Source organism: Gouania willdenowi, chromosome 4 (genome assembly GCF_900634775.1).
Source record: "Gouania willdenowi chromosome 4, fGouWil2.1, whole genome shotgun sequence".
Taxonomy (NCBI): Eukaryota; Metazoa; Chordata; class Actinopteri; order Blenniiformes; family Gobiesocidae; genus Gouania; species Gouania willdenowi.
The window spans coordinates 1,221,954-1,245,394 of NC_041047.1; the positions used below are offsets into that span (position 1 = coordinate 1,221,954).

A 23,441-nucleotide genomic window follows, 5' to 3' on the forward strand; every position below is an offset into this window, starting at 1 on the left:
ACGCACACACAATTCTCTGCAGGTGAATCAAATATCTCTGCGTCACGGCCAGTGACATAAATCCCAATGAAGATGCAACGAATCAATAATTACATTTGTTGCACACGCTTTTAATAGTCAATTTTTATCGATTTGTTGTTGCCTTAATTTATAAATACTGAAAATACATTGAAATGTGACGAAGTGTCAGAAAAAACAGGTGAGTTTGGTGTCGTTGCAGAAAAAAGGTAAAAAATAAATTGTTACGAAAATATTCTTTGTATTTCGCAACCGCAAATGGGGTCCTGACCCCAAGGTTGAGAACATCTGAAAGCCCAAGCTGAGCAGAGTGGAGTACTGTGGCTTCTCTGCTCTCACGCGTTTCCCACAAACAAACAAAACAAGGGTGAGAGACGAACCACAGGAGGAGGAAGTGGATGCAAACGTCTGTAACCGAGGGCGACCGTGGTTTCCTGTCCTTTAGGGGTCACGCTCAGGGAAACACCGAGTAAAAAGTTCCCGCTGTGACACCGACACGGAGGAGAAAGTCTGTTCACTGGGTGATAAAAGCATGACATCATCAGCATAAAAATCAACAACATCAAAGGAAGAGAAGGAATGGCAGTAAAAAACTTTTATTTCATTTTCATAATAAAAGATCAAAGGACACACACACACACACACAATCAAAATAACACAAAATAAATTATTTTGTGTTCCCTTCGTTCTTTAGTCATTTTATTTCAAAACCAAATTAAGAAAAATAAACATTTTCCTTATTATAACGTGCAAAATTAATATTTTTAATTTACATCTATTGTTCCTCACAGTAAACAGTCAGTCACTAGTTTATCTGGATACTGTTTGGACCGTAACACCACTAAACTAAACATAAGCGTGAGCTGCTTTTTACTAAAACATTCACAGACTGAATGAAAACATGATCAGAAAACTGATGAAATACTGTAAATGCTAAACAGTCCTACAGTGTGAGTAGACCTGGACAAGGACCTGTGGAGGGAAACCAGGTGTAGTGGACTTCAGTCTCGCTCTAATTTCCCCGTAAATATCCAAATATCTCTCAAACAGAACAAGATTTTTTCTAAAACAGAAAAACGCTGCTCATCTGGTTTTTTATTTTTCTGTATTTCTGTTTAGGTTTTAAGTCACTAAAACAAAATAACCACAGTGTTTATTTGTTATTTTGATTTAGTTTTGAAACAGAATAACCAAAGAACAAAGGGTACACGGATTTATCACTGACAGTCCTGCTCATCATTTCTAATGTTCACTAATCAGCACCGTCTGATATAAAGCACTCACTCACATCTCAACTATTTACTTCTATATTCTCATTTTTTATTCTTTATTTTTAACTCATTGTACATTTCAAAATATATTTTATCGTCATATTATTGTGTAGTTTTCCCCCTTTATCTATTTATTTTTTATAATATATTTATTAGCCATTTCTCAGATTTCAGGCTTGCAGTGTGTGTGAGCTCAGATGTCTGACTGTCCCTGAATGCATCACACATCTCATATCCAGTGGTTTTTCCACAGCAGGTTCACTTCATTCTTTAAAACCTACTTTTGTTTCCAAAAATATAAACGTGCTCATGAGGAGCTGTTAGAAAAGTAGTGGATAAAAATAAAAACCGCTGCGTGTCTAAATAAATACTTTAAATATATTCTGTACAGGCAGTCACAGTTGGTAGCACATACTGGTGCTTTAAGGCCTGCGTGTGTCGGACCAAGTTAAATGGGCTCCACCGGCGCCGCTTCGTCTCTGGGCGGAGCCTCCAGGTGGATGGGGGTCACGCCCACTGGTTTCCTCCCCCTGTGGGAAACACACACACACTTTGGATCAGACACAGACACACACAACAACAACATACAACAAAAACACACTAAATGACAACAAGTACACGAAATGGCACAAAAATACACAAAACAACAAATGAAAGACATCAAATTCCCTGAGTTCATGCTCAGATCAGACGACCACATGTTTGTAGCATCGCTGGGAATAAAAGCTGCTGCTCTGCTTTAAATGAACTTTATGAACTGTAGCTTCACCTGTAGATCAATGGCTCAAATCCCGATTTTTTTCTTACTTTTGGATCCAAGAACCCCCTTTGTACGACTAGACAACACAGTCTCACTCCAAACTCGTCACATATTGACGATCCGTCAGAAACCTTTAGCGTTAGTATTCGTTGCACGGGGAACCACTTTGATGTTCATTTTTGATGCTGAGGGTCCGTAAGATGCTTTTTAACGAGCTGACGTCAGATCACGTGATCGCTGACTCCTCAATGAAAAATATGATGGACATTTTCTATATTTTAGTGGAAAATTGCTTTATTTCAAGATAGATTGTGGCTTTAGAAATGTTTTGATGACATTTCTCATGAGAAATGTACCCTTAAATTTAATAGTATCCATTCGGTTTATGTAAACAATCTGTATTTTTTCTGGTACAACGGACATTCTTCTGTGGTTGCTAAGACAACCTATGGATGCCATATGAGACTGTGACCGGCCAATCAAGCTCGTAGTAGCCTGATGATTGATACGGAAAAAGAAAACAAGATAAAATTGTAAGCCTTTATTCTTCAGTGAGTTGAGATGTGATTTCATTTTATTCTATTTATAATTATCATTATAATCTATAAAATGCCCGTCTGTGTGTCTTCACCACTAACCAGCTGAGCGGTGTCCAGGGAGGCGTAGTGGACCGATATGTATGCTGTCAGACTCTAAAAGCTGTGCAGAAATAACAGGTGGAGCTTTTTCTATGTTTTTGTTTGTTTATCAAAGACCTGGCAACAAGACGCGCATGCGCACTTGGGTGGGCTACCATACACGTTCCAACAAAATGCAATGAAAAATACTACGTTGACTGTATCAGATACGTTATTTTATCTATAGATTTACCATTTTACAACTCAATATAACCCCAATAATCCCACTTTGAAAAACACAACATCTCCCTACCAATGTTCCCCTTTCTAGAATAACAGTGAAAATATATGAAATGACCCTCTATTTTTAATTTATTTTAACGTTGATCAGAACATTGTTATTCATCAGCTGATAATTAACAACTATGCAACTATGACGTCATATTTAAGCTGGATGATGCCTCCAGAGAAATGTAGTTCATTATAAACTTTTAGTCTTAAGTTATAGATTTATTTGATTTATCATTATTCTTGTTTAAAGCTTTTATTTTGAACTCTAAACTGTTCACATATTGTTTGTTAAAAGCAGTCAAATAAAAACACAGATATTTTCACTGACAGGATGAATATAAAAATATTGATCCCAAATAATGGTAATTATCATGTTGGCCATAATCGTGCAGCCCTACTATGTAGTGACTTACGAGTACGGTGAGATGGGGACAGCCACCACCAGGATGTGGTTCTTCCTCCTGAAGAGGCGCCACAGGCCTTTGTGGTTCCCACGGACGTCCAGATCCCACACGTGTAGACACTGAGTGACAGGACAGAGGGAGGAGTCAGTTTAGCTGAGCTCCAAAAAGATCAGAGCACACACTAAGGCCCCGCCCACACGGAGACAACACAAAAACGTTTTCCCCTAAAATAGGTAATTATGTGTGCGTCCACACAAAAAAGCAGAAAATGCTGTAGTTACCATACCAGGCCTCTACATGGCGCTGTAATGCTGGGCAGTAATACGCCTTTTGGCGTCCACTCTGCCGTAGAAGAAACGAGGAGGAGAAGAAAAAGAAAAAGGAGGAGATTTGATTGTGGACTGACAACGAGGTTGAGCTTATGCTTTGTTGCCATGGTTACTGTTGTTGAGTGGGCGTTGCGCAGGTGGCGTTCTCAGACTTTCACACTATAAAAAACAGGCCCGTTTAGATCAGTGGTTCTTAGAAGTTCTAGGCTCTAATCCCCTTATGTCTGACTGCAACAATTTACTATTTAACATCTATAGATCATAATGATGGAATGAATGATTAATAACAGAATCTAATTTTGTAAATAAGTGAATGAAACAGTATTTAATGCTTCCTGAATAGATTTATGTATATAGACATACTCATGTCATCTCCCTCCTGATGTGGGACCAGAGGAATATTCCATAAAGTAGGTTATGTTCAAACTCTGAGTATCTCATTCCTAAACGCAAGGTATGTTCTTCTGAGTGTTACCATGGCAACATTGTCCGTGAACTAGACCTGGTCGCTGGCAGGTTTTATCAAAGAAACCCTGGGTTTCTACCTGGCTCCGCCCACCTGAACACCGTTTCTCATGGAACACTTTTTTTTTACTTTATCTTGACACTTTTCTCTGAAATACATTGCTTTATGTTTTTTTTTTTTGTGCAAAGAGTAGTTTTCTTTATAACACTTTAGATGTAAATCATTAAGTGAAAGACACAGAGGTTGATCTACATTAAAACATCTACTGACGTCTGTAGTAAAGTTCTCTAGATACAAACCTGTGGATAATATAAAGGAGATGATAATTTAAATTAATGCACTTTTGAGGCTCGATTGCTGTTTTATATTGTTATACAGTCACTGAATCAATAAAGTGACAAAGTGACCAAAAAGTGTGACTAATTATGGGTGATTTAAGCCACTATAATCACTGAAGACTGAACACACCTTTAGAACAGGATCATATTCCTCAAACACCGGCTTATTTCACCATCAGGGTGAATAAATCGCTCTCTTCTTGATGATTACCATGGTAGTTTGTGTAACCTTAGATCCATTGATGATGGCTTTCTATCGTGCACGTAAGTAACCCAAGGTTTACATACTCAGGGTTGATTGATCCACTTCATATAAGCTGTAATGAATCAGATACCCAGAGTTTGTTAACCCTCCATTATGGAATACACCTCAAGACTGACTTTTAGTATTTTTAGTTCATTTTTTCATTTCAATCATCATTTTGTGTGTTGTTGGTATTATTTAAATTATTCTCTGTCAGTGTGTGTGTTTGGTTGTTTCTTGTGTCTATTTTGTAGTGATCTATGTGTTTGTTGTGTTTTGTGTGTTGCTGGTAATGGCAAGGATTTTTCTCTTGTGTTTTCATGTCATTTTGTGTATTTTGTTGTTGTTTGTCTATTATTTATTATTCGGTATATGTGTCTCTTGTTTGGTGTTTTTGTTGATCATTTTTAACTAAAACATGACAAAACCCTGAATTTTTAATGCTTTCATTTGTTAATTTCCTCTCTCTCTCTCTAGTACCCCCATTTGAGAAACACTGGTTTAGACTACAACCCGTTTCTGTGTGGGCGGGGCCTAAGGCTAACCTTAGCTAGCTCCGTCCACGTGGACGTGTCCGTCTCCGTTTCCATCCTGATGAACATCACGTAGCTTTTTCCCTCAGAGTCTGGAACGAAGGAGTCCTCACACGGGTTCTTAGAGTGATCCAGAACCTCTGCCTCCCTGACGCACATGCACACGCACACGTTAGACATTAGACGTGTAAAGGTCTTTGGTTCTTTCCCTCACCTCAGCAGGTTCTGGATCTGAGCCTCGTACGCGTCTCTCTTCAGGCTGTAAACACACACACATCAGGATGGTCACACGGCGTCATGTGACCACAAACACACACTAACTCTGTGATGTATATCTGCTGCAGAGGGCTTGGCATGAATCAGCAGTTACACAGCTGTGCTGCAGCGGTTAGGCATGCGGTAGATATTGGAGGACACACACCTGTCCACGTTCCTCAGCTGCACGTTGGGCACCGTGTTGAACTTGTGCTTCTTGAAATAAACCTCCTGTGTAGAGAAGAACAGATAACAGAACACAAGGAAAGGTGCTCAGTGTCGTCTCTCCTCGTCCCAAAGTCACTACTTTTTAGGCGGGGCTACTGGACTCACTTTGCTCTTCTTCTTCTTGCTGTGTACACTAGTTAAAATCACTCCTCTGTTATTCGTGAATGGATCAGGCTGAAATTTGGTAACTATAATCTATGGATGTGTACTTATCGACGCTCGGAGCCTGATTGTAAATTTGGGGCCCAGGGGGCATATGTCAAATTGACCATTGTGGTCGCAGTCTCGAGCCCTGTAAAGTGGTTCAAGGCCCCAGTGGACACATGAGGCATTGCAGCTGGTTTTCATTCACTGATAATAATCAGAGACGAGGCTTACGTGGAAGTATCCGTTCATGTTGAGGCCAATGATCCCAAAGTGGTACGATCGAGACACGTCGGGAATGATACACTCTCTGCCTTTCCTCTGCTCCGGCATCCTCATCCACATGTCCCAGTCCCACAGCTGGAACACACACAGTCCTATGAGACAGATGCACGCACGCATGCACGCACGCACGCACGCACGCACACACAGGGTGTACTCTCACTGTTAACCAGGGCCGTTCCTAACCAGTTCTGTGCATGTGTGAAACCATGGGGGGCCATTGTCTGGCCTGCGTAGGTGTGAACTCCACCACAGGGGGGGTAACGGCCCTATGGTCCTGCTGGAAGAGGTGGTCCAAACAACGGTCGGCCGCGCATGCGCACACACAACTCGACCCGCGCGCAAAACATGATGATGTTGGTACCGCGTGACACTTTACGGCACATAAACATCAGCATTCCGTAACGATAGCAGTGTCAGAAGTGCTTGTTTGCCGATGAAAAGGTCAGAGATGGCGTTACCTGAGGATATATGAACAACACCACAGAGAACTCATGAAGGCAGAGGACAACGTGACCGTCAGCACTTCTCTTTGATCAGAGTGTAGCAGCTCATCAACAGGTTCGGGTATTTCTGAGGATATAAATACATATTAATGGTATATTAACCAATATATGTCCTGTTCTGAAAACACCAGTATTATGTTTGCAGCAGTAAAATGTCCCATTTCCATATTTTTTGGTTTATAGGGGTTAATATACCAGTAATATGTGTTTATATGTATATTTGTACTCTCGGAAATACCTCGGAATTCTGGGTTTTACTCAAACCCCTCATCATCACGTCTCTGCAGAAGAAGAACCTCTGCTGCACCTCAGCACTTTAACAACTCACCAATTTCATAATTTAAATAAACTATTTCTACCTTTGTTTTTCTGTTTGCAAGTCCTTTGCTTTGTATTTAATAAAATAGTTTCTCCAACAGTTAAATCTACACATTTATACTGTATATAATACACATACAGGATGATGTGTAACAATAATCAGTAAAATTAGCTGTAAACACATGGTTTAGAATTAAATATAAAGTTATGCTGTGAACAGAAAGAAAGGAAGACGAGCCAGATAATTCTAAACTTTAGAATATAATACAATCATAACTTTTAATCATAAATATGATTCTTCAAAACAACAACCTTTGATATCTTTGTTGTCAAAATATCTCAATGTCACCATCAGTGAACTTTTTTTAATTTGTAAAATATTCACTGGAGGTTTCTCTGGTGGCGTGTGCAGTGGTTCTTATTATTATTATTATTATTATTATTATTATTATTATCATTGTATGAAGCCAACATTACTGCAGCTCTGCACATCATTGTTGTCCTGTTAAAGTCTGTTTAAACAAAGACTGAAAAACAATCTAAAATTAGTGCTGACTCAAGTAAATCACCTTTATTATGCATTATAACAATCTGTCTTTGAAACATATAATATAAACCTTCCTTAAGGCTCTAAATTATTGAAACAATGAAAAACGTCTCCTAATAATCATTTAATATACATTTGAATAAAGTGCATCTCATCTCTAAACTGTCTCACACATTAAAAGCATCTATTTAATCTTATATTAATGTACACAAAAACTAGCTCCACAAAAGCATTTATTGATCTAGAAATTAAACTGATCTTACCTTTATAGGCTCAGTTTCCTCCTTTGTTTTCAAATCCCTTTGAACCTCCATCAATGACAGTTTTTATCATCCAGGAGTCTTTCATTTTCAATTAAATCCACCGTTATTTGGTCTGTTTTAATCTCCTTCTCACTCCTTTCTCTCTCTGTTCCTTGTGTCGATTTCGACAAAACAAAGCGGCATCTTTAAAGTTTCAATCACGTGTGAGTAAAATTCAATTTACCAACACTGGATGCAAAGAGCAACTTCTTATCTTTCATAAACTGGTGGAATTTCTCCGATAGAGCAAATATGAGCAGAGTTACGGTCATTTAAATTAACACGATGCGTTCAGGGGCCCTGGGAAACCCAGTCCATTCGTATAATCCAGCTGTGAAAAGAGCACGTCTGGGCAAATCTTGACTTATAGTTACCCTACGCAACAGAAGATATGAAATTAACAGCATATACTGTCAACAACAAACCCAGAGTTGCTTAATGATGACGTAATGCCACGTGTGTCGTCGTGAATTAACGTGATGACGTGTTTGTCTGTGGGAACCGAGTTGAGCTGGTGATCACGTCTGTTCTACCGTGCCAGAAAAGAAACAGGGGGGGTTCCTGCTGTGATCTTGAAACGGCCCGAGCTGGCGTTATGAGTGCACACACACGCACACACCTTCTCTGGCGTGGGCCACTTGGGCTCCAGCTCGTCCTTGTAGAGGCTCTTCTTCAGTAACCAACCGAGTCCAGGCATGCTCTCCACCCTGTAGAGGAGGGCTGGGTCCTCAGCCGTGTGCTCATAGCCCTGAAACACACACACACATAATGAGAACTGCTACACAGGCTAAAGTTCTCCTAAGGGACCTTTACTCTCCCTTAAACAGTGCGCTGACACGCTCTGGTGGCTGAAGTTAGAGAGTAAATCACAGACTGTTGAAGACACACAAACCCTGAGGATAGAGGGACTTTTGGGTGGGAGTCCTTCAACAGTCTGTGATTTACTCTCTGACTTCAGCCACCAAAGCATGTCAGCGCACTGTTTAAAGGAGAGTAAAGGTGCCTTAGGAGAGCTCTTCTTCTCTGCTTCATTGTCTACTACCAAACATCAAAGTTGAAATCACAGATGATTTTTTTGGGTCACAACGGTTTACATTGACATCTTTAACTTTTCATGGTTTTTAGAGCAACTAAAAGCAGCACAAATTGTTATTTTGATCTAACAAATCTATAAATCAGGCTGAATGTTTCACTAAAATAGAAAACAATGGGATGTTTACAGGCAGTGAGTCCATGTGACATCATCAATCACGTGATTTCAAGATGGAGGAACACAGGATCTAAAACTGTAAAGTAGTCCTATTTTTTAAAAGGAAATTAAATAAATATAGTGCATAACAATGTGTTTTGTTAGACATAAATCTACTAATAAGGACATTTGAGAACCATACCATATTTATTCTCTGTGACGTCACGGCGTCTGAACCACTGTTTGCTAACCGATCTGACGGCGTTTCCACAGTTGATGAGGTTCTATCTACTTATTCCTACTCATGCAACGAGGAAACAGTAACGTGCTGCTTGGCCACGCCCACCTGGTCGTTCCACGCTGAGATGCAGTACAGACTGTCGTCCTGGTCCAACAGGTGGATGGTCTGACTCAGGAAGCTGTGGGAACATCACAAACTATCATGTGACTCTACTGCCCCCTGGTGGACAAACAACATGGTGGTTTCTGTTGCTGTGATTGGCTGTTAGAAGCTTTAAACCACAGCCAATCCTACGCAGCGTCTACAAACCACTGACAGTGAGCAATTGAACATTATTGATACCACCTGATCTGAACAGACTCAGACAGAAAATGCAGGATTGATGTTCTGAAACTGTTTATTTAAAATCAAGTCTTGAAAAGACACAGAAATGCCTCACGTGCACGTTTTGGGACAAAATATCACACATTCACACGCTATTGAAAAGCTACTAAAAAACTATTTGATTGCAGGGTTCTCACCATGAATGTTTAACAGCGTAGGGGGATTGCATGGTGATGAGCAAATGTCTCATCCCCCCTGCAAAGTCATTCATTTAGAGATTCTGAAGCTACACTGTTTATAATGACAGTGATTATGAGTTACCGAGCAGAGGATGCACACAGGCATCATCGGGGGCAGTTAAGTGGCTGCAGGGGTCCTCAGGTGAAGACGGCAGCAGCGTTGAGGATCAAATCACAGTGATGGTGAGAACCCTGTTTTACTGTTGTCACTAGGTTTGGGCGCTATCCGAATTTTGATACCGCTATACCGGCTTCCTATTCTACAGTGGTATACGGTATTACTGTGACTAATTAAAAATATGACGTAAGGCTCAGAGTGCGTTCACACTGAACACGTGTGTGTGTGTGTGTGTCTATCAGAGTCAAATGACAGCAAATTTTTGTTTGTTTGTTCAAACGACTATTTAAAATGTGACCTGTATCAGACTCCAGTGTGAACGGTTTGTAGCTCCAATATGACCCGTATGCGCATTGTCGCGTTTGTCTCAAAGTTTTAGTTCAGCGGAGCCGGAGAATAAATGAGCAGGTGGAGGAAGACGAAGAGAAACAAAAAGAGACACGTACATTTTTGGGTGTTTTGTGGTGTAGATTTGCTTTTAAACACAGAACATTTATAATATGAACCTTATTCAAGTTTTGACCAGAACCCAACAAAGTAAAAGTGAAACCTACAGGTCTGACAGACATTAGGTATTTATATCAGAGCCTGACCTGAAACACACAATTAAAACATATTTTTTCCTCATACAAATGACATATTCATGTTAGTTTTAGTGGTAAACCTGCTTTTATTAACTCATTCACTGCCAGTCATTTTCAGAGCAGCCAACCCCATATTGCCAGGTGTTTTAGATGATTTTCACTGATTTTTTTAAGACCCACAGAATATTTTGTACTATGAAAATCTAAAACCAAAGATTAGACTTTACTTTCATCAGAAAAAATAATTTAGTTTCTAGCTTGTTTCATTCTCCTGTAATCATCAGTTGAATAGAGGATAATTTCACACAAATCACTAGTTTGTGACAAAAAACTGAGCAAACGTCTTTTTCTGGAAAAATCTATTAGTGACTTTGAAGGAATTTTTTTTGCTTTAGTGACACCTCAACATTAGTTTCCTTTTATAAACTACAAAAACAACACTGAGACCAGGCTTTTGATGACAACATTATTATTATTTTACTATCTATGTCAGAGTTCAATGATTTCTTTCTGTATTTTGGCGTTCCTCCAAGTCTCTCCCCCCCGTCAGTTTCCACCCACGCAACTACCTCCTCCTCCCAGACATGCTGAGTGTCACCACTTGCCCCGTTTTTTGATGGTTTTCTCTCACCATAACCACACTCTCAGTAGTCCACTTAGTTCCACACATGCTGTGGTTGAGTGTGAGCTGCTGTGAACTTCAGCATCAACTCTCGTAGCGCCATTTTCTGTCTCATAAACTCCTTTCTTCTCCCTCTGAGCTCTGCCTATCACAGGTGATCTCAATCATAGGTGCTCTGCTGCCACCTACAGGTCACCAGTTGGTCACTACATCATTGTACTAGTTAAGATATTCACCGGAGAGCTTTGTCACACTGTCTCCTAGCAACCCCAGCCGAAAAACACAATTAACGTCTTTAGACGTCTTTGGCAGTCAATGAGTTAACAGAAAACTGTCAACATTGGTTCAGCGCACGGAGAGACTGGATATACTGACATAATCCATGTATCAAATAGAAATATGAAAAAGGATTGATTTAATAGCGCAAGCATGTGCTTCAAGCCCGTCTTAAGTCATTCCCTCTGCTCTGAGGAGAGCGCACTGACAGGTGAAGCATAACACTTTTATTTATGATACTGATACCGTTGCTATTTCATGACACCGTGGTAAACGGTAATACCGTATTACCGCCCAAGCCTAGTGGTCACATGACTGTGTTCACTGCTTCTGTTGTGAGACGTACCTGAAGAAGTCGATGGAGATGTCCAGGTCCTCCTCCAGCACAATGGCAAAGTTAGCCTCCTTCACACACACACACACACACACACACACACACACACACACACACACACACACACACACACACACACACACACACACACACACACACACACACACACACACACACACACACACACACACACACACACACACACACACACACACACACACACACACGTTAGTGAAGCACACTCAGCAAGAGTTAAACAGGAAGTTGTGATACCCACAGGGTGAAGGTTGAAGGTGGCGGTCAGACTGGCCTTGTAGTGCTGCATGGGACACACACACACACACACAATCTTTCAATTGTAGTTCACACATGGTTTAGATGTTTTTACATACATTTTTGTTTCATTATATTGAATTGTTTATTTTGTTTCTTCACAGGAGTTAAAAAGTGATATTTCTAAGGCCCTAAACTGGTAACAGAGGACGTGTTAAAGTACCTGAGACACTCGGGCGTTCTTGATGCTGATTGGCGTGTGTTGAACACCTTTCAGTCCAAACAACTCTACCACATCCATCGGCTCCTGCAGCGAGAAGCACACACACACACACACACACACGCACACACATGAGTGAACAACCTGTGAGAGGAAGTGGCGTGGTAAACCGTGAGTAGCTACCTCGTAATAACCATCAATGAAGACGGTGATGAGCTGTGGATTCACGCCGTGAGCCGACAGCAGCGACCTCAGCATCCTGAAAAGCAGCGCCCACAACTGCTCAATACACCATAGCTCCGCCCCTTTACCCTCTGACCCTGCTCACAGGGTGACTACAGGTAGGCAGAAGTTATATTTAAGACCTTTTTAATGCCACCTTAAAGTTTGAGACCAAACATACAATGGAAACACAGACTAAAGGGAAAATATATTATTTTACAATTAAAGGCACTGATGTCAGTTAGTAATGCACAATTAGAAAAATTTAAATAATCAGTTGTTCAAGAACATTCTTTAAATGTGTTTATTAATGTGGAAAGAAACAAAAATATTGACATTGTCCTAAATTATATTTATTGTAACAATTCTTACAACATTTAATATCAGTGGACAATAAACTAGAAATGAAAATTGACTGGAACCTATGAGCAAACCTAACACCGAAAAGCTTTTATCAGATCCTCAGCAGTGAGACACAGTTTACTGTTTGTGTTCATTACATTCTTCACTTCCTTTAAAGTCACTTCATATTTTCTATCCATAAGCTGTGGAAAATGTAAAATGTAAAATGTGTGAGTGAGGGCAGAATGTGACCTGGATTCAAGCACCCGGGTGTTTTTTTTTCATTTTAACATATTTATCACGGCAAATTACACCTTTAAAAATACAAATCTGACAAAAATAAACATTGTAGGGTTAGGGATTGGGTTTCAGTAACAGTTAGGGATAGAGTTACGGTTATGGCAAAAATAAAAGGGTTAACAGGATAGCTAAAAATAAATATGAGCTACACGGAACTTTAACTCACGTGGTGCACCTAAGCACCCATGTGGCCTAAACTGGCCAATGGCAGCGCTGCGTATCCATAGAGCGGTAGGCTACGAATACGTTTAATGTACCCGTAGCCACAGCCTTTTTTTTTTTTAAAAAAACAAAAACTTTATTGACTAAGCTCTGCAGGTGAAGCAAAAGGCTGCGCGTCACAGTCAGTGACACATAATCTCACTACGGAGCCAGCACATGAGAAGAGCGTTCAGTTGAGCACGAGCTCATTGATCAAAGTTGAAAAATCGGAACTTTTTAAGCTACTTCAAGCGACAAATCACTCGTTCGTCACTGTGTGTAGAGCGGAGGCTGCAGACTCTCCCACTTCAGTGCAGACGGCTGCAGCGGAGGCTGTACAACTCCCTCAATTTATCGGGGCAAAATTAAAGCAGTTAACTTCTGGAAAACCACAGTAACTACTGATCATAACACATTCTGAGTGAACTCGTCCTTTAATATCTCTGTAAGTTGATCATTTAACCGTAAAGGCGGCGCAACAAGGAAAAGAAGTGATCAACTGCAGTGCATCGGTTGTGTTCGGTGTGAACGCACCTTAAGACCTGATGCCATGCATGTTGTTTGTTGTTCTATGCTCATGTATATACTGTATGTAGAAAATATAAAATTCTAAAGTGGAAAAACATCACTTTCAACAAAAAATGATTCCAAAGACAAACAAAAAGACACACAATGACAACAGATAGTGAGAAAAGATCAACCAGAAGATTCCCAAAGAAGGTTGGTAATGTTTTCTTAAAGTGACTGAGGATAAGCCACGCCCCCCACGCCGTGTGCAGTCGTACCGGTACAGATAGTTGGGTCTGTTTCCCGCGATGACGGCCACGGGAACGTTAAAGACGTTGTTCTTGGGAAGCTGGAAGAAGAAAAACAAATGTTATCAAAGGGAAGTCACTGAGTCCTTTCACAATAAGAGTGTCCGACCGGCTCGGGGTTGAACTCAATGGGGGCGGGGTCTTTGCAGCTGCAGATGCTTCCGTATCCTTCCACTTTGCTGCAGAACAGCTTCCTCCTCCTGTTCAGCTCCGTGTCAGCCCACTGACACTCGGCCTCTGTGGAGAAAAGAGCCGACTCAGCGGTACGCTAGGCTACGCTACGCTACGCACGCCCGAAAGAGACGTCGGGATGTTAAGAAAGCTGGGGGTCGCGAACCTTCAGAGGCCGTGAGCTGCACCTCGGTCTTTAGTAGCACCGGGTCGCCCCATGTGGACAGAGCCGGAGACTTGGCGTGTTTCTCTCCGTACACCTGACCTACACACACGCACACACTCAAATTTTATGCAGCCCCCAAAGTACAAAATGACAGAAAAACACACAAAACAAAAGCACATTAAAAAACACAAAGGACAGCAACGTAGCAGAGAAATACAGTAAAAGACAAACACACAAATCTACTACAAAAATGAACAAACTAACAGTAATACACAAAGTTACTCCAAAACCACAGCAAAAATCCACAAAATGACTCAAAAATATACAAAATTACAGAAAAAGGCAACAAAAATACACATTGTGACAACAAAAGCTTACATTGTAAAGGAAAAATACACAAAACAAAAGCAAGAATACATAAAAAATAAAAATAAAAAAACTATAAAACTAAACATAAAACATGCTAAATGAGGATCAAAACGATTTCCAGAGGAGGAAGAAGACATTTCCGTGACCAGTAAAATTTGAAGGAATATGAAAGGACTTGAAACGTGTGCGTCTCTCACCTCCTTTCTTCACCACTAACGTCCACATGTCTCTCCAGCTCAGGTTGACGGACACTTGGCTGCCGTAGCTCTTCAGGAGGTTCTTGGCGGCGTCCTTCAGGTGGAACGTGCCTTCGTCCTGCAGAGAACATATATTAAAAAAGTTCATTAAAAACCTTATTTCACTTTGTGTATTTTGTTAAAACAGGTCAAGGAGGGTGTGAATCTCACAGTCATGTTTTCATTTAAGTCAAAAGTTGCACAAACTGTTGCATGAAATAAAAAGCATTAAATGTTTTGTTTTTCAAAAAACTTCAAAATATGTTTTGCTGTGATTTACTGTACTTTTGCTGTCTTTTATTGTGAATTGCATTGTCAGATTCACAGCTGTACACTGAACCATCAGTAGGTGTGTGTGTGTGTGTGTCACTGATGCTTTGTTGGTTTTTACAGTGCCATCATTGCTGGGATGCTTTCACATTCAGACACTTTTTTAATTCTTGTACATAAAGATACAAAACGATCTCAACTTTTATCGTTTTTTTAATTACAAGATTGTTGAAAACTAACGCGTAAAAAAACCCCTGAATAAAGCTGTTCTTAAAAGAAAAGTAAATACGTTCCACTGCAGAGACAACACTGACCTTAACGGTGAAGATGAGGATTCGTCCTCGCGTCACCATGTTGAGGAACAGAATCATGGCTTCATCCTCGTGTGGCGAGTACGTGTCAAAAATCCTCTTAGCCATGACGTGACCCTGAAAACACAACGATAAGCTAACTCATTCATTTCATGTTTAACACAGCACAAATGCACTCTAACAAAACATGCACGCAAGAATGATCAATTAATTACAGAAAAATAATGCACAAAAAAAGTTATTATTTATTAATTAATTTGTTATTAATTAAATCTTTTTTTTTTTGCACTCCAAACAGCATGGACCCTTTCTCATTTCGAGAGTTCCCAGGAAAACCATTAATACTGATGCACAGACTACAATACATGACAGGACACGACTGTGCTTCAGAGGCATTCATTTTAGTTTAAAAAAAACACCAGATGGAAAACTAAAAACCATTGTGTGAAAACAGAGGATCCGACCATCGAAGACGAAAAATCGATTGAAGAACAGGTGATTGATTACCTGGACTCGAAAGGTATTGAAGTGAACCCAGACAACATCAACTACTGCCAGCTGCTGCCAAAACGCAAAGACACCAGAGATGTGAAAATTACATTTACCAACGTGAAATATAAAGCTGAAATAATGAAACAAGGAAAAAAACTTGTGGGAACGATTGTGTTTATGAACGAGAACCTGACGAAGCAGAATGCAAGTATCGCATGGAAAGCACGACAACTGAAGAAAGGAGGGAAAATTGTGAAAACTTGGACCAGAGGCTGCAGGATTTACGTTACACCCCTAGGAGGAGAAAATGGAAAACCCGTTCTACTCCAAAGGATGGAAGACCTGGAAAAATACGAATGAGGTACCTAAAAGCCAAGAACACTGATAAAAATCATGGATATGGACAGAATCGCTAAAAATCATCCACAACATCATCAACATCAACAACGGGAGATTAATCAAGTAGACGAAGTGGACCCAAACAACTTTTCACATTGGAAACAATACACTAACAGCCATTACTACACAGAGAATGACTTCAAAGTGGAAAATAAGAAGGAAAAAGGTCTGTCACTTGTTCACTGTAATTGTCGCAGTATGTATGCAAATTTTGAAGACATTAAGGATTACATCTCTACTTTGTATAGATTTGATATAATAGCACTATCAGAAACTTGGATGACAGAAAAAAAAGGCATGGATTTTATGATAAAAGGATATAAATTTGTCTATAAGAACAGATTACATAAACCAGGAGGAGGGGTAGCACTATTCATAAAAGAAAATATAGAGATGGAGATTATAGAGTCTTTGAGTTTAACTGTGGAAGAAGTAATGGAATGTATAACAGTGAAAATTACAAGTCCAGAGGGACGTAAGATAATAATCTGTTGTTTATATCGTGCACCTGACTGTAAAATAGACATATTTAATGAGACACTAACTAAAATGATAGAAGAAATTAAAAATAAGAGATTACTGATATGTGGAGACTTCAATATAAACATTTTAAATCCTTTAAAAAATACACACATTGAAGACTTTACAAATTACATGTACACAAATGGATTAAAACCTCTCATAACGCAACCAACCAGAATTAATAAACACAGCTCAACACTGATAGACAACATCTTCACAAACATACAAAACACAGATGTAAAGAGTGGTATATTAATAAATGACATCTCTGATCATTTACCAATATTTATGATACTAAACACAAAACAGAAGAAGAACCGTGAAAATCATAACACACAGACATACAGGAGACTGGAAGGAGAAAAACAACTAGAAAACTTTAAACAACAGATAAAAAGAGAGACGTGGGAAACTGTCTTCAAGGAAGGAGATGTATATACAGCATATGACACATTTACAGACACAATAACGACAATATACGATAAATGCTGCCCTTTGAAACAAATAACAACCAAAAGTAAAATAAACAATGTACCATGGATTAATAAAAAAATAGCCAACGTATGCAAAAAGAAAAACATATTATATAAAAAATATATAACAGAAAAAACATTAAAAGCAGAAGTACGTTACAAAAATACAGAAACAAAGTTAATAATTTACTAAGAGAAAAAAAAAGAGAATATTATGAAAAACAATTAAAAGAGAATAAAAACAAAAACAAAAAATTGTGGGAAATAATAAACAACATAACCATGCGCAAATGCAAAGAAAAAAATTCAGACCATTTTATAATAAACAATGTAAAAGAATACAATAAAAACATAATAGCACAAGAACTCAACAGTTTTTTCATAAATACTGGAAAAAACACAGATAAAGGAATAAATAAACACCCAACACTTAAATGGAACCATTATGACAATGAGAAGAAAGACATTGATAAGTACCTTGTACTCGAAGAAGTAACAGAAGCAGAGGTGGACAGAATAATCACTACCTGTACCTCAACAAAATCCAGAGACGTTAATAATCTAACTATGAGTCTAATAAAAACCATAACAGCTGAAATAACCCCGCCATTAACACATATAAGTAATCTATCATTCAAGAATGGTGTTTTCCCAGAAAAGATGAAAATTGCAAAAATCAGACCAATTTACAAGGGTGGAGAAAAATGGAATTTCACTAATTATTGACCTATATCAATATTACCACAATTATCAAAAATTCTGGAAAAACTGTTCATGAACAGACTCGACAAATTTATAGAAGATAATAATATACTACATGAAGGACAATATGGATTTAGAAAAGGACGTTCAACAGCAATGGCTATAATTGACATCACGGAGAATATAAGAGAAGCATTAGAAAAAAAACTATTTGTATTCGGAATTTTTATGGACCTAAAAAAAGCATTTGACACAATTAATCATGATGTTCTTGAACAAAAACTTCAAAATTACAGAATAAAGTACAACGCCTTAAAATGGATTAAAAGCTATATGACAAATAGGAAACAATATGTTGACTTTGAAGAACACACATCAAAATGCCAAACCATACAATGTGGTGTTCCACAGGGTTCAATTTTAGGGCCAAAACTGTTCATTCTATACATAAACGACATTTTCAAAGTCTCAAATTGCCTCAAACTAACGTTGTTTGCAGATGACACAACCATCCTATGCACAGGCAAAGACATTAAAACTCTAATAGAGTCAACAAATGAGGAACTATTAAAAATTCAAACATGGTTAGATGTAAACAAATTAGCCCTAAACGTCAGTAAAACAAAATTCATTAATTTCGGAAAGAGAAAAAAAACGGTAGATATAATAATGAAACTAAACATGGAAATAATAGAAGAAGTAAAAGAATATAGGGCACTCGGAGTGTGGATGGACGACCGTGGCTCAGGTGGTAGAGGGTCGTCTTCTGATCGAAAGGTTGGGGGTTCGATCCCAGTACCTGACTATGTGTCAAAGTGTCCTTGGGCAAGACACTGAACCCTAAGTTGCTCCCAGTGGTTGACTAGCGCCTTGCATGGCAGTCCTGTCCCACTGGTGTGTGAATGTGAGAGTGATTGGGTGAATGAGCTGATATGTAAAGCGCTTTGGGACTGCGTCAGTGTGGTTATAAAGCGCTATATAAATCAAGTCCATTTACCATTTACCATTTACGACAAGCTGACCTGGAATAAACATATACAAATAGTCAAAAACAAAGTTGCCAAAAGCAGTTACATCCTATGGAAGCTTCAACAAATCCTACATACCAAATCACTTAAAACAATCTATTCTTCACTCATAGCATCGCATTTAAATTACTGCTCCGAAATATGGGGTAATAACTACAAAACGTATCTTGAACCACTATTTAAACAATAAAAAAAAGCTATAAGAATTTTACATAAAGTACCACACAACACAAACGATTTATTTGAGAAGGCAAAATACCTAAAACTGCAAGAAATAATACACTACAACACACAAATACACGCATTTAGGGCTTCATCAAAAAAACTACCACATCAAATACAAAAACGTTTCACATACAATCAAATTCCCTATGAATTCAGACATAATAATGTGTTTAGACCAAACAGGGTCATATCAAACGTTGGCAAACATAGTACTGTGTATAGAGCCATGAACCTCTGGAACAGCCTTGACGAAAAGACACAACAGTCAGATAATCTGAAACAATTTAAGGAGAAAACGAGGAGTACATTTCTACATGCGTACAGATCTCAAGTCAACTCTCCATTGAACGCTACAGCGACGACATGGAACTCCCGAGGAAATACGGAGGAAAAAGACAGTGAAGAGGAGTAACAACAGGAACAATGACTGCAGACGAGAACACATCACAAAAAAAAGGACAAAAAAAAAAAAAAAAAAAAGGGAAGAAACGAGGTTGGATGTAAAATTATCTGTGTTCAAATTAGGGGACAAATCTGGATAAGCATAATGCTTTTTTCCGTCGCACTTTCCGGCATGAAAAAGGACAAAAAAAAAAGGACAAAAAAAAAAAAAAAAAAAATGATGTGATTTTGCTCTGAATGTCAAATGAATTTCTGTGAATGCAACCATGTCGGAAATGAACTGAATAAATAAAATAAATAAAATAAAAATTGTGCAAGAAAGAGTTTGTGGTTCAGTGGAGCTCTGCTAGCCTTAGCTAGCACCTCAATGCTAAGCATATAGCAGCTTGCACCTCAATGCTAAACATGCAGCAGCTAGCACCTCAATGCTAGCCATGTAGCAGCTAGCATCTCGATGCTAAACATATAGCAGCTAGCAACATCTTTTTTCCCCAAAACATGCATGTGAGGATACATTCAGTGTCACAAATTTGAGCTTGATTTTTGTTTAAAAATAATGTTCTGTTTCAGGAAGTGAGCTGTGTATTTCCTGAAAAACCAGGAAGTGTGAGAGGATACTCACGGTGGCTTGGTTGAGAACGATCACGTGGATTCCTCGACCTTGTTCACGCATGTCGTCCTCCAGCACCTATAAACACACGCACACACGCACACACACACACACACACAAGGCCAGTCGGTGATGTGAGGCGTGGTCACATGGTGTCAGTAACTCACTGTGGTTCCGTCCACAGCCACGTAGACTTTGGAGCGGCTTGAGTAAACCTCGATGTCCAGAACCTTCCGTCTGTTGGCTGGTCGCCGTGGGGTCTCCATGTTGGGTAGAACGTCTTCTGAAAGGTCACAGAGCAGAGCTTCATTTGGGTCAGATCTTGACAGAGCAAGATCCGCTGTGAAAACCTCCTGGTGAGAACCCTGTGAAAGTTCATTTCTCGTCTAGCCACGCCCCTTTCTGCAGTGAGGACCACCAATCACGTTCCTCACCGTACTCCTGAGGCTCCGCCTCTTCACCCGCCGCTCGCCGTGTGTCCAGGATGAGTTTGATATTGACAATGACGGTGATGAGCAGAAACAGAACAGCACCGGCCTGTGAAACGCACACACGCACACAAACACACACCAGATTTTAGTCAAAATGACACCTGAAAAACCCACTACAGTAAAAGTACAGTAACTAAGTATTTGTACTGCATTACTTCAAACCCTCAGAGCTGAGAGTTAGTGAATGATTCGGGCTAAAGAGTCGAGTCTTAGTCCTGAATCAGGACTCATGAATCCATTCAGATCACCGATACGCACTCGCACGGATGCAACCAGATAAAATTTTCACTCGCATACATTGAAAATATACTCGCATATGCGACAATTTTGGTCGCAGTCTCGAGCCGTGATATGGGTCACTCCTAGGGATGTAACGATTCACTCAACTCCCAATACGATTCGATTCACAATACTGGGTTCATGGTACGATTCTCTCGGTTTATTTTACAAAATGGGACTGGAGACAAATGTTTTACTTTTTTCGGAAAAAAAAGGAGAAAATACTGTACTATTTTTCATTGTCAAAATAATCCCTTGACAAACTATTCAAAACAGTGCAATTTAACTAAAATAAATCCTGAATGAAATAAATAAAGGAATAATACAAATGAAGAAGCCTATTAATATAAATTCTATTTCTATAGTAAACAATGCAAAACTGCATAATAATTATTTTTCTTTTTAAAAGTGCAACTGAAAATCTATTTTGTGCCTTAACAATTGGACTTTAAATAAAAACAGTCTGCACTGTATTTACATCAGATATTTGTTTTGACCAGCAGAGGGCGCTGGTAACCCAGTGGTCGGTTGGGATGCAGTTATTCTTGCAGTGAAGAAGAGATGCAAAGCGCTAGAAGACAGAGCTAATAGAAAAACGTGACTTTTACAGATATTCACATAATATTACAGATATTCTTTAGGTGCTAAAGGGGTAAAGAATCATTTATGAACATGTTTAAGAATAGAAGCGATTCCACCCGCCGACTACGCTTCTGGACAACAGAAGGATAAATAGATAAATATATATAAAAAAGTACTGCAATTCAATTTTCAGAGTATCAATATGAACCGTGATATCCATGAAACGATTTTTAACTGCCTTACGATTGATTAATCGTTACATCCCTAGTCACTCCATTAGTGTTATTGTAAGCAATTCATTTATTTTAAATTATTTTCTAAAAATAAAAAGCACATGAAAATCAAAAATAACTCCATTTGTGTTTTTATTTATATTATTTATTTATTTTATTTGAAAATGAGTTACATAATGTTATGGTTGATAAATATCTCTGTGATTTCCTATAATTAAACTAGATCAGACTTGATGATATGTTATAGTCACAATATTTAACATTACGGTTCTACACCAGTACCACATCAGTTCTACACCAGTGTTACACCGGTGCTACATCAGTTCTACACCAGTACTACATCAGTTCTACACCGGTTCTACATCAGTTCTACACCGGTTCTACATCAGTGCAACATCGGTACCTCATCAGTTCTACACCGGTACCACATCAGTTCTACACCGGTACCACATCAGTTCTACACCGGTACCACATCAGTTCTACACCGGTACCACATCAGTACTGCACCGGTACCACATCAGTTCTACACCAGTACCACATCAGTTCTACACCAGTACCACATCAGTTCTACACCAGTACCACATCAGTTCTACACCAGTACTACATCAGTTCTACACCAGTACCACATCAGTTCTACACCAGTACCACATCAGTACTACACCAGTACCACATCAGTTCTACACCAGTACCACATTAGTTCTACACCAGTACCACATCAGTTCTACACCAGTACCACATTAGTTCTACACCAGTACCACATCAGTTCTACACCAGTACCACATCAGTACTACACCAGTACCACATCAGTTCTACACCAGTACTACATTAGTTCTATACCTGGCAAAGCCGGCGCAGCGCCCTCTTGTTGCCTAGCTTGTACTTCCAGGCCAGGTACAGGCTCCTCTGCTGCCGGGGGATGAAGGGTTTGGCTCGGGGGTTCGGGGTCCAGCTCTCCATTCCGGACCGCGGCCCTACTCCTTCTCACCGCAAACAGAGCAACTACAACAACAGCAACGCATCACATCGCCGTGTTTCGCTTCCACTGATGCTAATAGATGCTAACCGCTACATGTGCGTTCTTCTTCGTCGCTGGATTTAATGGTGCTTGGAGCTCATTTTCGCCCCCTGGTGGACCACTGGTGGTGTGTTCTAATACAGCTCGGAAAAGTCGCAAATGGACGATCGTCATGTTTTTGTGTTTTGTTTTCTTTTAAACGTTGCTCGTACAAACATTTTGTCTTTGTCTTATGTCTTTACTGCTTTATTGTGTTTTATTACGATATTTACATTTTCCAAATACTATTAGTGTTTCTCATCTCACACTAGA

At 39.3% G+C, this 23,441-nt stretch overlaps 1 protein-coding gene across 2 annotated transcripts; it reads right to left on the reverse strand.

The window, feature by feature from the left end:
- Nucleotides 1-1,106: 1,106 nt before the first annotated feature.
- On the reverse strand, nt 1,107-23,199 carry pomgnt1 (protein O-linked mannose N-acetylglucosaminyltransferase 1 (beta 1,2-)). Of its 2 annotated transcripts, XM_028445116.1 has the most exons (21): nt 22,952-23,199; nt 20,964-21,066; nt 20,697-20,812; nt 20,542-20,607; nt 15,680-15,793; nt 15,057-15,174; nt 14,491-14,589; nt 14,263-14,390; nt 14,124-14,194; nt 12,457-12,532; nt 12,277-12,360; nt 12,058-12,099; nt 11,793-11,851; nt 9,389-9,461; nt 8,473-8,601; nt 6,133-6,258; nt 5,693-5,757; nt 5,486-5,530; nt 5,284-5,419; nt 3,371-3,480; nt 1,107-1,819 (listed from the first exon to the last, which is right to left on the reverse strand). In XM_028445116.1, exons 1-21 carry the CDS (start codon nt 23,069-23,071, stop codon nt 1,738-1,740), a joined length of 1,962 nt encoding a protein of 653 aa, XP_028300917.1. In that variant the 5' UTR covers nt 23,072-23,199; the 3' UTR covers nt 1,107-1,737. The 2 variants fall into 2 exon arrangements, with proteins under 2 accessions (XP_028300917.1, XP_028300918.1); XM_028445117.1 differs by lacking the exon at nt 6,133-6,258.
- Between the last annotated feature and the right edge of the window lie 242 nt (nt 23,200-23,441).

Coding starts and splice junctions, on each gene's coding strand:
- pomgnt1 (XM_028445116.1), bottom strand. CDS start 23,071: ATGGAGAGCTGGACCCCGAACCCCCGAGCCAAACCCTTCATCCCCCGG. Junction 5,758..6,132: donor ACATGAACGGATACTTCCAC/GTAAGCCTCGTC, acceptor TTCTCTACACAG/GAGGTTTATTTCAAGAAGCA. Junction 3,481..5,283: donor CGTGGACGGAGCTAGCTAAG/GTTAGCCTTAGG, acceptor CCTGTCACTCAG/TGTCTACACGTGTGGGATCT.